At 50.5% G+C, this 14,033-nt stretch overlaps 1 protein-coding gene across 1 annotated transcript in view; it reads right to left on the bottom strand.

Annotated features, from left to right (window-relative positions):
• Positions 1-146: 146 nt before the first annotated feature.
• SZRD1 (SUZ RNA binding domain containing 1) overlaps positions 147-14,033 on the bottom strand; it is a 17,162-nt gene continuing 3,275 nt past the window's right edge. Inside the window, exons 2-5 of the mRNA XM_009289571.2 lie at positions 3,974-4,023; positions 3,670-3,747; positions 2,736-2,990; positions 147-1,831 (exon numbers count right to left, since the gene is read on the bottom strand). Coding sequence (XP_009287846.1) covers positions 1,729-1,831; positions 2,736-2,990; positions 3,670-3,713 — 402 coding nt within the window. The 5' untranslated portion in view covers positions 3,714-3,747; positions 3,974-4,023 and the 3' untranslated portion in view covers positions 147-1,728. The remainder of the gene's footprint in view (positions 1,832-2,735; positions 2,991-3,669; positions 3,748-3,973; positions 4,024-14,033) is intronic.

Below are 14,033 nucleotides of genomic sequence, written 5' to 3'. Positions count from 1 at the left end.
CCCCGGGGGGGGACGTCTGCCCGCCCGCCCCCACCTCGCCACCGTCCTCGGTGCTTTAAACAGCCAATTAACGCACTAGCGGATTCTTTTCATACACAGGTAGTTTTATTTTACCGGTAAGTTGTTTGTTTTGTTTGTTTTTTTTTCCAGCCGTATTTCCATACACGTCTTTTTTCGTAGGGTCGCTTCCCTTCGGGTAGAAGGCTTAGTTTAAGATTCGCTCGTTTACCCTTGAACCTACTGAGCACAAAGCGGCAGGGAAGGCTGCCCCCGTACAGACTAATCCGCCGATAACCGGGAATGGTTGTCTAGGTACCGTCCCCTCCAAGAAGAGCGTTTAGTGTTCATCTAATCCCTCGATATTAAGTGATATTAAGGTAGGTCAGCTTCGTCTGGGGGTGTGGGGGGGTGGCGCATCCGCGTTCTTGCGGACCACCAGCCTCCCTGTCCTCTTCCCGGGAGCCGGAGGAAGAAAAATCCCTTCCCTGAAGCCTCGCGGGAAGCCAGCTGCCGCCAGGAAGAGGGGGGGATCATCCAGACTTTATCCAAGGCGGTTTTTGTTCCCGACGTCTGCAATTTCCAGAGGCGAACGCAGCTCGTACCGTGACCGAGAGATCGATCAGAGCCTCCGCTCCGTCGTAGCCACTGGGGGCCACTGGGGTTCGGACCCTTGGGACGTCCTGCTCCCCGTCGTTAACGCCAGCCGCTTGACGAGCGCGGGCCGTACGGAGCGGGGCTCCTCCCCACATATTTATTTCACGGACGGGAGCGGTGCCGGCTGTTCTCCTCCTCGCGACGGAGCCCCAATTCTTCGCCACCTGGCTCGCTCTGCCGCAAACAGCGGCCGGGCAGCAGGCATTTTCAGGGGATCCGTCTGCATTCCCTTCTCCCCAAATACAAAAAGAAAAAAGAAAGGGAAAAAAAAAAAAAAAAGAAAAAACACATGTATTTTAAGCTTTTCCTCAAAGCCAGCAAAAAAATATAAAGCCAAGCTTTAACAGGTGCAAGACGTAAACTAGGCCGTCGGACTCCGCCGGCTCCCAAGGCGATCGGAAAGGCCAGGTATCCGGGAGTCCGCTTCCACGCGCTTGGCAGCGGTAGAAATAGAGAACGAGAAGCAAGGACTTGCCAAACCCGAGCCATTAAAGTCGCAGAAATTCATTGAAACTCCTTTTCCAAGACTTAACTACCTCTCTCAATCAAAAGAAACAGTTAAAACCCTTCCCGTGCACTCCGTCGATCTGATACGCAGAAAACAAACAAGGAAAAAAAAAAAATAAAAATAAAATAAAATGAGATCCTTTGAAACGGAACTTGCTCGTAAAGTGATGAGGACAACATGCGCGGCTGGGGAGGCTTCCCTTTTTTTTTTTTTCTCTTTTTTTTCCTTAAATCCCAGGCTATGAGTACAACAAACATTATTGCTGGCGCTAGCTTCAACCCAAGTGGCGCGCACACGACTCCCTGCACCCGTCCGAGTCCTTTATAACCCCCTCCCCTCGTCCCCTTTCCTTTTACAGCGACTCGGGGACAAGCCCTTCTCGGTTTGCCGGTCACAGTGGGTGGAGAGGGGAGGTCACAGTGCGTGGGGTTGAAGGTCACAGTGGGCAGAGCAAAGGGGATCACAGTGCAAATAAACCAGGTAGTTCCCTTTGCTCAAGTCCGTTTGGGGCGGTGCGCCGGGTGGCGGCGGACCCTGCCTTCCGCAGCAGCATCTCTCGCCCGCGTTTATCTGCGTTGTTTGAAGCCTTGTGAGCCATCGGGACCCAGGGGTTGCCTAATCACATTACTGGGCTGCCTGGTGTCTTCCGGCTGGGAGATCCTCGGCGGCCTGCAAGGAGAGAGGGAGATCAGAGGCGGAGGCGACACGGCTGCAGGAACGCGGGACGCCTCCAACAAAGACGAGAGGAAACGGCCTCAAGTTGCGCCAGGGGAGGTTTAGATTGGACGTGAGGAAAAATTTCTTTACTGAAAGAGTGGTGAAACATTGGAACAGGCTGCCCAGGGAAGTGGTGGAGTCCCCATCCCTGGAGGTATTTAAAAGACGAGTAGATGAGGCGCTTAGGGACATGGTTTAGTGGGTGGTGGGGTTGGGTTGACGGTTGGACTCGATGATCTTAGAGGTCTTTTCCAACCTCAATGATTCAATGATTCTAAGACTCCCGCACCCGCCGCTGCCACGGGACAATCGTCACGCGTTGCTCCCCGGGATGGGGAACGCCACCGAAATCAAACTTTCTTTCCAAAGGTTCGGGAGTCTTATTCTCAAGTAGCTAAGACCCCCGTTGCAACTGCAGAGAGAGCACGGTGCCCTCAAATAATCCGCATCCGTTTTTAAGCTCGACTCTCCCGTCTGCGTGTGGTGGCTCCCCTGAAGTCAAAAACCTCAGCGAAGATGAAGATACGCCCTGCCAGGATAACTCTGGTTGCCCGCACTCCTTTCTACATCCACAGCACGCTCTTCCAAGGGTCTAGGATAACCTTTACGGCCTTATCAGGCACTTGCACTTCCCTTAACTCCCACGTATCTGAGCTTTACGATGCCCTGCTTGCTAACAAAGCCCTCCTTTCTCCTTGCCGGCCTCGCTTTGCTCTTCAAGGAGCTCGTCCCCCTCCTTCTGACAGGAAGGTGTTTGCGAGGAGCACGCACAGAGATGCCGCAGCACGAAAGGCCGCTCCCACCTAAAAAATAAGACGCGTTTCCTCACCTAAAAAAATAAGACGCGTTTCCTCACCTATCTAGAATGGGTTTCTCCTGCTCTTCTTCGGGGCTCGCGCTGCCCAATATTCGTTTCCTGGCTTCCGCGTACTCCGCCTCCCTTTGCGCCAAGGATTTCACGGGGAAGGCCGGTCTGCTGGCGGAGTTGGGATTGCTAAGCACACCGTTGGTCGTCGGCCTCTTCAAGATGCGGATCTGCGGGGGAGGACCTGCAGGAAGGCTGTCGTCCTGAATCACGATCGGCACTTTAGGAGGAGATTTTGATTTTCTACTGTTTAAAAGAAAAACATTTGGTTGGTACTTGTTTTCTACGGCGAGCATGTTTTTCGCTCTGCGTGCGAATTCCTCCCAGTCAGATGTCATTCCCGTGATTAAGAGGCAGCCTGTAATAATTAAAGACCTCGTTATATTTGTAACCCTAAACTAGAACAGCAGGCAGGTTTGCAGATTAGCTCAGGAAGGGACAGAAAACCAGTCCCTGCTGCGTTCGACATCTTTAAACTCGACCGAAGGAAAGGGAAGCAGACACCGGGCAAAAGTTTTAGCACTTCTATTCGAAGATACCGGTATAAGCACCTTGATTCCATTCCCTGCGAGGACTTTTAGGGCTCCTCTCGCCAGGATACCCAGCCTTCCGCTTCAACCCTGCCATTTCCCTTCTCAGAGCCAGCCTTGGCCCCCGTCTCACCGTCTGCATTTTTTTTATGGTCCCTTCTCTGTGCGGAAGTCCCAGAGAAGTAATACCATGATTCTTTAAGTGGCCTACTAAGAATCAAAAGGGGAAAAACCAACAACGAAAGACTTGTCAGAAGTGATTAGAAATATTTCTGCTAGAAGACAGTAACACACACACCCCCGCCCCAACCCAAAGTAAGCAGGAAAAGAAAGTCTTACTGATGCAAGACACCGCAAGCCAATTTAGGGCCATGAGTTGGGATTACCTGACTCACCCATTTCTTCCTTTGAGTGTCTTTTTCTTAAATGGCTTCCCCATAGCCGTAGCTACATCCAGTCTGGAAGACCCGGCTCTGAAATAAAATCACTCTCAAGAAGCTTTCCGCTACCCTCCTATGGATCGAAAGGGCCATCTAGTGGCACGATTACAGAGATTCCCTATTTCTGAACTCAAACCCAGCGCGCCCTGCTCAGTTTGAAGCTGTTTCCCCACTGTTCCCGCTCCCCAGGCCTTCAGATGTCCAACGGCACCTCAGGAAAACAAGGGGTTTTTTTAACCAAACCACACAGCATCGTTACCTTTCCTTCTGCGTGATCTTCAGCTTCTTTTCCAACCGTCTGTCTATTTCCTACAAAAGAAGGAGATAAAAATAAAAACCTGAAGGCTCGTCTTGGAGATTGGAGTTTGAGCCTGTCTGCGCGCACATTTAATCTCACTCTTCCGTACAGCGATACTATAAAGGGGGCAGCGAGAGCGTGTGCCTCCACCTGAGGATGACTCGCAAATCAAGAGGCAGAGAAAAGCAAAGCCACCGTGTATATTCTACCGCAGCCATTAATACACCTACAGCAGGCGGCGGATTTTGCGTATCGCTGTGAAAGGGCTGCGAGGAGCTCATCTCTCATTTTAAGGACTTCGGCCGGCAAGAAAGCTCTGTGAAGAGTAAAGAGCCACGGGAACACGCAGCAAGGTATTCCCAGATCCGAGCAGGAACCGGTGGCAAACCTCTCGGGCAGAGAAGCAGCAGCAGCTGGCCGGGGCGATTCACATCAGTCCACACGCTTGATTTCAGCGGGGCAGGTCAGCCCCGGAGCCTGCAGCCATTCGGAGGACTAGCCAGCAGGTCCGCATTCCTGCTGCTTACTGCAATAACCCTCCTTCACAAAAAAGCCCCTGCCCTGCCCAACACGTACCCAAGGACTCGCCGGAGCAGAGCAGAGCCTGATTGCGCTTCTCCTTCCCTGTGCAACATAGCTGCCGAGTCATCAATCGGCAGAAAGACGCGTTAATCACCCCTGAATGCCAACAGAGTGTGGCTTTAAGCACGGCAACTTCTGTCCAAGGCTTGCATCTACCTGAGCAAAGGTGTTTATGTTTTGCAGTGGGAGCAATTATGCAGAGACACCTTGCTAAATAGAAAACTAAAGCCAGCTTTCAGCCCCGGTCTCTCTTCAGGTAACCTTCCCCAACCTCGCCGATATCTTCAGATTCTCACGACTGCTATTAAAAGAGCCGCCGAAACAGCGATGTGTTTTATTTAATCATCAATGAAGAGGAAAAAAAAACCAACCCAAAACTACCTGAGAGCGTCCTAGTTTCACCAGCCGATAACTGGCAATACTGAAGGAAGTTCCAAGCTTACGGCAGGACGCAGCTGCTCTACTTTTCAGGCCGGTTCGCTTAACTACGCTGAAAGCTCGCTGTCAAAAATCACAGCAGGCGCAACCCGGTAAAGAAACTGGTTTGCACGGCAATTCCCCGATGCCCCAGTAAGCAAGGAATGAACGCAAGTCGCTACAAGATGCCAAACCACGCTGTTTGCTCTTGTTCACGCAGCTACACAGGCCAACAGCCCACGGTAGCCTCCATCTAGAAGGGAATAGTTATAAACCATTTTGGGAAGATAAACGGGGGGTGGGGAGGTTGAATTTTCTACCAAACTCTGTACTGGGAGGTGACGGGTGATTTGTAAGGACAAAACCAGCCAGGGGCTTGACGCGGCATTGAGCTGAAGGCCAGGTCACAGCTAGAGCCTCCCGTTGAGGGCAAAACACACCTGCACTTTCCTTCAAGAGGACTGGGAGGAAAATCCCATCCCAACGCTGCTCAGGAGGACGGAGAAAATGTACATCAGCTGCCTGCAAAGACGGAAGAACGGCTCTCCGGGAACAGGCAGCAGGGAAACGGATATCCCGGCAAGGATGAAGACGCTGTAGAGCGGCTGGCGGCAAACAATGAAAGTCCAATTAAGGGGAAGGGGTTAGCTCATCTGCCCGCACCACGCCAGAAGAGGTTCTATCCGGCTGTAGAACAGTCTTTAAAACACTTTTTCAAACTCAAATAGTTAACCGCGCCTCCCCAGGGCCTCCTGGAAGCGGGGGACTGGAAGGAAGCTTCCTTAAATATCCCTTATTAAATACTTCAGCGCGTGGGGGAGAGGGACGACAGGAAGATGGGGCGGAGGGGGGGGGGAAAGCACGCTCAAGAGCATCTCAACCCATTTCACTTAGTTTTCGGTGCCACGCAGCAACTACGAAGCCAGCTGCGACTCAGAACCACAGCGCTGAACCACTCAACTAGGACAGACAAGCTCGACAGCCCACAGCGAGGACCGCGGGGCACAAAAGCGTGACGAGCCACACAGTAGCCACGAGGAAGGCTCCATTCTGCTCTCCCCTCTCTCCTTCGTGGCAGAGGAGAGATCGCTTTGACAAAAGCCACATTTCTACATTCCTGGTGGCTTTGCAGGTCAGTCCTGAGGCTAAAGTCGCGGCCCATACATCGGACTACGAGATCCTGTAATTGCAAAGCGCCGGTTTGACCTCAGCATCTGAAAAACACCGATTGATGCCACTGTCACACTGACTCTGAGCACTGCCGGATAGCTCTTCACACCCTCACGCACACCAGACTTCCTCCGACTGCATCCTCTGACGCCAGAACCTGCAGCTTCCCCTACCAGAAAAAAAAAAAACAAACCAAAAACCACCCAGCTCTTTAATTTGCTCAACGCATGCAAACTTACTCGAAGGAATCCTTCAAACTCTGCCACCGTGACACCCCTCCCCAAACGAGCCCTTTACAGCCTCAGATTCACCCCTTCCTCCTCCTGTGCGGACCACTTCTTGCAAAATACTCGATACTTTCGCCCCTCATCCCTCCGCAATTGCCAGGAGCCACTAAGCGAATGCGGCACGGTCCTGGTTCATAAGCCACCGCACACAGGCTCAACAGTTGCTCCGCAGCTGGGGAGCTCCTCACCAAGGAGCAAAGTGACGGGCAGCTAAAATATCCTCTAAGTTATAACATCAACGGCTGTTAGAACCACGATGTGCTCTCCAAAACAAGAGGCTTCCTCCACACGTAGAAATCCTGGCAGAATAATATAAAACAATCATTCCCACCAAATACACACGTATCGCTCTCACCCCATCCAAACAACTGTCAGTCTTACACGATCCTCATAATTCCCAGCGCTGCTGAGGGGATTCCGGCTGCCTCCAGATATCCACTGAACTCTTGGGTAGAAAAAGCCTTCCTCTGTGTTCAAAGTGGATGGCTAGCGTAAAAAAGCAGCTCCCCACCTCACACACACCTCTTGATGTCGTTGTGTTTTCTTTTAAATGCAGGGATTGACCCCGTCTTTTCTCAGCAAAAGCCACAGCGCTGCAAACTCTCGGTGTTTAATACTACTACGTTTGGAATTGTAGGTATGGAGGCGTTCGAAACGTGGAGAGCATTGCCAATTCAAATGGGCAGCCCTTAACCACCCTGCGAAAACAACCCAAGACATGAGTAGCCTCGCACAGCTAGCGGTTCGTGACGGGGATCACGCTGCACGAATTTACAAGCTTGAGAAGCAGAAACGCCTTGACATGGCTTATTCTTAATAAAAAAAAAAAAATATCCCTGCCGCTGCTCTCCACAGATCTGTTCGTCTGCTGATGTCATTCCCTTTCCACTGCTATGTCACGTTGTCACCAAGCTGTGTGGGTAACGAGATAAAATTAGGACCTGACTTACAGGACAAGTGCCAGAAGAGCTACAACAACCCAAAGGCACGAGCTCAGAGGAGAGGCAATTAGACTTGGCATTCGAGGACATCACGCTGCACGTACCCAGTAGCTGGGCAGGTCGCACTGTACAAAAACCAGTTATTAATCTCCTTAAGAGGCTCTCCTAGCTTTCATTTCCCAAACAAACTTATTTATACAGCCAAAAAACTAAGCCTCATTTACACCCCCATTCAAAACACCCTCCCCAAAGATTAGTAAAGAATCTCAACAAACTATTTTTAGTGCTATTATGTCTAGATACTAAAAAGGACCCAAACAAACAGCATGAAGGACACTGTTCTTTGACATTTAGGCCGCGTTGGTAGATGAGGACGTAATGGAAACTGAACTCCAGCCCCATCACAGCCATCCTTCCTACCCTTTAACCCCGAGAAAAATAGCGATGCATGGAAGGATCAATAAAACACCTCTTGGAAAGCAGTTAGGCACAGACGCTAAGACACAAACCTGCTGCTTAGATCCGACACTCCTACGGTCTGTCATCCTAAATAAGAACCCCACCAATATAGCGGATAGTTTTGCGATGTTATTGGCGACTTGGAGATAGATGCTCCCCCCCCCCGGACACCCCAGAAACGTGCCCTTCAGGAAGGGATGCCCCTATGGAGGACGGCTCCTACGGATGGCGGTTTCACACAGAGTCGAGGCGCCATCCCAAGCAAAGCCGGTTCTCCGGCGTACTGCAAAGCACAAGCAGAGAGAGGCCCGAGTCAGCCCTAGCTGTTGCCTAAAGAACTTTGTTGGAATAACTGTAGTGCGTCGGACACGTATAAAGAATTATCCTGCACATCGCTGCCAGCAAAGACTCTCTACACAGACTAAATAACAGCAGCTCCAAGCTCTGCTGATACGGGGGAAAGGAACAACAAGATAACTGCTGGCTATTTTTTATTTCAAGTTTAGCGAGTAACCACGACTGCGTGTTTGAAGGCAGGCAGAGACTTGGGCTTCCTACAAATCCCTTACGCTAGGAGGGTATTTCCCCCTCTACCTCCAAAATTAGGTTACTTTGCAGAAATCGAGAGGAGATACCTACCAGCCCTCCTGCCAGAGCACAGGATAGTCACCGGTAAAGGAAGCTGTGCTCTCCTAGATATTTGATAACATTTCAAATATGCAGCTCTAGAAAACCATTAACCACATTCTTCGGTGTATTTACTGGAGATTACTCCCAAACACAACCTTCTGCCCCTGCTCACTCAAATAACGTGTAAGATCAAACCCAGAAAGAGGGATTTTAGCCTAGAGTTGCATCCTCCCACACCAACGCTAAAAACAAAGCCTCATCTGCTTACTGAAAGCACCATCAGATACTCTGGCATTTTCTAAAGGACAGGAGATAAACTTCAAGGCCTGGTTAACATTCTCTTCTTTAGAAACAAAAATAGGTTTTAACATCTGAGGTTACCAAAGCTGTTAATGCGTACCCAACAACTTACAGCTGCAGATATCTGACTCACCACTTCACTGAAAACACCGCCAAGAAAGAGCAGAGGAAGATAATCCTAAACTATCCCCAATCCGACTCCTCATTAGCTACCTATTTCTTTCCTCTGAAGGTAAATTAATCTTCTATTAATTACTGGAACATTCCAATTCCTGAGGCTATTGGGAATCAGACTGCTCCATTAATTAATTCTCAAAATTACTCCACTTACGTTAAATCCTGGCAGTGGACCGTACCCAAGAAAGCTGCAAATGCTTTTAAGGTGCGCTGGCGTTTACATCTTCCATAGCTGGATAACGCTTCTCGGCAGCTAGGATATTGAGAAACAAGACACGAGAGTATTTTTGGGAACATGCCTGGCAAGGGTCCCCTCTTCTCACAGGTGCCACACGGTATTCCCAGCACGGACATGTTCTGGAGAGGGGGGAAAGCATTTGGGAGGGCTGCAGCTCCTTCTCCCTCCCCACCCTTCGCACCTCCTGCGGCAGGCAGGTGGCACAGACACTCCTCGGAGATCCAGATGGGGAATATATTTACGCCCCTTATCAATCTAGAAAAAAATAGAGACTAAAAACTAGCAAAAGCCCTTTAATTTCCATGTTATTTCGCAAAGGCATCGGTACATCCCTTAATCCAGAGGATCACCCTTGCCTTCTGCACCCACGTCCCTGCACGGGGTCAATGAGCGCATCCAGATGCTCATCAAGGTCTGCGAGAGCTGGTACAAAACAGAGACCGCTCCCGAGTGACCCGGGCAAGGCCACGCAGGACCTGCTGCAATATCCCAAAATCAATATTTGCTTCACGGTATTAAGGTGCCTGTTCGTTCCCAACCTGCAAATATCACTTTTCATAGAATCACAGAATCATTGAGGTTGGAAAAGACCTCTAAGATCATCGAGTCCAACCGTCGACCCAACACCACCACCCACTAAACCATGTCCCTAAGCGCCTCATCTACACGTCTTTTAAATACTTCCAGGGACGGGGACTCAACCACTTCCCTGGGCAGCCTGTTCCAATGTTTAACCACTCTTTCAGTAAAGACATTTTTCCTCATGTCCAATCTAAACCTCCCCTGGTGCAACTTCAGGCCGTTTCCTCTCGTCCTTCCTCATCAAATAAACTACCTCTGCCTAAGCAACGCTGAGCAGCAGGAACAGAAACTTTCATTTCCCAGTTTCAAAATTTTTTTGACCAATTACAAACACCTAAAGCAAATATTCAGTCAAAGTTTTACAAAAATCATTTTGGTCTGTGACGTCAAAACCCATCCTCACAGCCCTGACATCAAAAATCAGCGGTTATCCTCACAGGTTTCCTCCAGGGTACAGCTCCTGCGTGCCAAAACCCCGCTAACTCGTCCTCTGATCGCACAAGTAGTTAGCAGACCGGAGGTCACAGCGTTACGCTCCGAAATATTTCCCTTTTGACTTCTCTGTACTTTGATCATATTTAGCAACTCAAAGCGTTACTAGACAAAAACCTCGATTCTCAATTCAGCCCTTTATAACCAGTGAATCCGCTGCCTTTGCTGGAGGGTGAAATCCAAGGTGGGCAGCCCTCTCTGCCACCCGCACACAGACCAATTTAGAGGCGACAGAAACGAGGGGGGTTTTTTTTTTGCAAACCTCAGGTGAACGGTCCTCACGAAGCGCCGCGACGCAAGCAGGTGACAATCCCCGTCCCCACACACGAGGGACAAAGTTCAGTCACCCACGTTCAGCTGCTCACATCCTCCCCAAAGCGGTCGGTTATCAGATGATCGGGGGGGGGGTTTCTCTTTCCAGCGGCGATCGGTGAAGCAAGGCGCAGTCTAACCAAGGGACCTAGACTCTGGACTGTGGCAGGGTAAGTTTTAAGCACCAGTGGTGAGGAGGTTGTAGGCAGCAGCTGGGAGCTAACTGCCCTGCGAACTGTCCATCAGCAAACTGAAGTGGAAAAAAAAAGACACACAAGGACATCATTTTTCTTAAACTATTGTGGATTGCCAGACTAATATTTTTATCTCCATGGATTCTGACTTCAGTTACTAATTAAGACGACACCCAAATCCTAGTTAGCGAAGGAATAAGCAATCAATCCAGCTGAAGAGTGCCAATTCAGGGCTGCAAATTACCGGTGACCCTGGACACGGGGCTTCCACTCCAGTTTTGGAGCCCAGCCTCCCACCTGACGTTTAATTATTAGTTTAACCAGGTAAATAGACTCTGGTGTCACAAATAGACCTCTCATTTGTGATTTCCCTCTTCCCTAAAGCCAGCTAGGCCACACAAAAGAAAAACGAGCCATGCATTAAGTCATATTAGTGTTTACTAACCCAGACTGGGTCTTTGAAGCCTGGCGCTTCGATCCTTACTCATAACTTAAGACAATCACTCGTTATTCGCAAGCCGGTTTTCCATCCGTAACTCACAGACAAGCAAAACCCTCCCCATTTCACAGCCATTTCGAAGATTTAATTAGATAGCAATTAGATAACACAGATCTAGAGGCCCCACGGAGTTCTGCTGCACCAGCATTAACACCACTGTGCCTGCAGGACTCCTGGGGTAGGCGAAGCTGCCGGAGCAGAGGGCATCTGCTCGGCGTACGGTCACTCGAGGCGGGGGGCACATACCCAAGGAGCTGCTCCTTTTTCTGGCAAGCACTGGGTAATTCTGATGACACAGAAACTAAAAGACAAACAGAAGCCACGTTAAAGACCCCAAAAAAACCTCTTGAGAATCTGTTTTACAGCTACTTGACCGACCGAACCAAAAGGTCTGCGTCAGGTTTTGGGGGTTTTTCTCTGTACCTATTAAGATTTTAGTGCAGCAGATCTGCAAAAGCTAAATGAGGTGACTTTGTAACTAGGAAGCCACAGCATCTCCGGTCAGCCCAGAACTGCCTCTTGCCGAGAACCACCTTCGTTAAGGCCTCAAGTAGAAGTTCACAGCCCAACACCAAAACCTACACACGCAAGAAAGGACGAGTACTGAAACTTTGATGCCCTTTCTGTCCTAACGAACACCCTCTGGGTGGAATATTAAAAAACTACGCACCGAGAAGCAGGCAACACATCTCAGAAGCCCACCATGGATCTCCTGCTACGTCACTACTGCTTCCTCAGAGATGTGCTGGAGGGTCTAAAAAAAAGTAACAACTCGGGTTCTCAAGTGCGTAAAGTATTAGGAGAAGAGTACGTGTTTAAAGCTGCTCCTTGGCGTCTCGTATGTTTTTTTGCATGTTCCTCTTGAGCACTGACCACGACTGTCACGTTCTCACGCCTTTACGTTGGGATCCGTCTCGTGCCACCTCAGACCCACGCCAAATAAAATATAGGTGGAAGAAGAAAATAAAGGGAATTCCTTAAGACAAAAAAAAAAAAAAAAAACAAACAAAAAACCCTGCGACGGCAGGACCAGGCCAGCTCATACACTTTTCCTGTGCGCGATTTCTCCTCTCGCACCTTCAACGGAAGGCCCATCTCGTTAGGGCAGTTCCCAGGTTCCCCTGCTCAACGACTGCAGCAGGGTTTGAGGCGCAGAGAACGGCAGGTGCACCCGAAATCTCTTTCAACTGCTAACCAGTGAGTCAGTCACGCTGCCTGCTCTACAGCGGAGCCTCTTCCTGCCCTCTCTTCCTCTTTTCTCAACCTGCCTACCTCCGGTAGCTTTGATTTCTGTAGCAGCACGGAGAGCCTGCAGTCCCTGACCGCACCAGCATCCATCCGGACCACGAAAAACGCCGGACAAGACGAGGTCGGGCTCTCCTCTGCTCCATCCCGCTTAGCTTTTTGCTTCCTGCGGCCATCACCACCAGCAGCAGAGGGTCTCCTTCCTGACAGGCAGGGTTTGAAAATGACCTTTCTAAACCACGACGGATGCCAGAAGGCAGCTCCTGTCTCTTCTCTTACGTGAGAAGAGCCCCTGCTGCAGACAGCTCGCTTTTCTTGTTGCTCCAACTGCTTTTGCAGACATCCAAAGCCCCGACAACTGCAAAAGCAGCTGCAAGCGTGGCGGCGGCTCCTCAAGAAATCTCTGCTCAGTGGCACAAGCACCACTGAGTTTACAAACACAAATTTTCAGCAGCTTGGACTGGAAAAGGATGTGAGAAAGGACAGGTGATGGAGATTTTTCCTTCTAAGGGCTTTAAAAGAACACCTAAAAGGTACCAGCTGAAAGGACAAAGAGGAAAGACAACCGATGGCTGGGATTTGAGCAGCCCTACAATTTTAAACCATTACTCAAGGCCACAGCTATCATCAGCTCCCGAGACGCAAGCTATGTCCCTTCATGGAACGATTTAACGAGCGCCGGAATTAACTCTGCCGCCCGGCGCGAGGCTTCCTATGATTGCAGTCTCAAGGCATTGGCAAGAGGAGAGGGCGAGCGCTTTGCTTGCGCTGCCAGCCTGCCGCTGGCACCTCTCACCCTGCTTGGCGAGGGCATTGAGTTACAGGCTCTATTTTGCTACCCTCTTCCTGGCCAGCCGTAACCCAATCTCCTGACCAGAATTAAACTCGGTCTTCTCACCAAGTCATTGTTACGAAGCCCTTCTGCCCTCTGATCATTAACGAGCACGATGAATTTATTAAAACAGGAGCTCGCCTGGCAGAGACGGTTTCCCTTCTCTCATCGCGCCGTTGTGAATACCCCGCAGATCACCCGCCCACGCTCCTGCTAAAATAATGATTTTATTTTGCAAGCGCAACACGCAGAAGTGCTTTGGAGTCTCTCAGCCTGAGAGACGTGACGAAAACTTCAGCTATTGAGCTGGCTGTTAAAAGCAGGCGAGAACTTCAGCTACAACCCTGGAAGCTGCGCTAGGCCGTGCTAAGAGCCCCCACGTTTTGGCCTAACGAAGAAGCACGTCGATCTCGAGCAATGGGGAGAAAGGGCTTTTGATGGGAGCCCCCAGCTCCCCCGCTACACCCCGCGAGACGCAGCCCACCCGCCTCCCCCCAGAGGCCCTGCGAGGGCTAACGTGACGCCGGGGAGGCGCGTTTTGTCAGAGCCCCTCAGCAGAGGGAGCAAGCGACCCGCCATCCCCCCAGCACCTGCCGCACGCTCCCCGGCAGCAGGAGCTTTGTTCCGGGCTGGGCTACGACCCGCACTGACCAGCCGCTGCCGC

Source organism: Aptenodytes forsteri, unplaced genomic scaffold (assembly GCF_000699145.1).
Source record: "Aptenodytes forsteri isolate BGI_AS27 unplaced genomic scaffold, ASM69914v1 Scaffold61, whole genome shotgun sequence".
In the NCBI taxonomy this organism is placed as follows: Eukaryota; Metazoa; Chordata; class Aves; order Sphenisciformes; family Spheniscidae; genus Aptenodytes; species Aptenodytes forsteri.
Note: the sequence above shows the minus strand (reverse complement) of the source record. Positions and strands in the feature narration are given on the sequence as shown.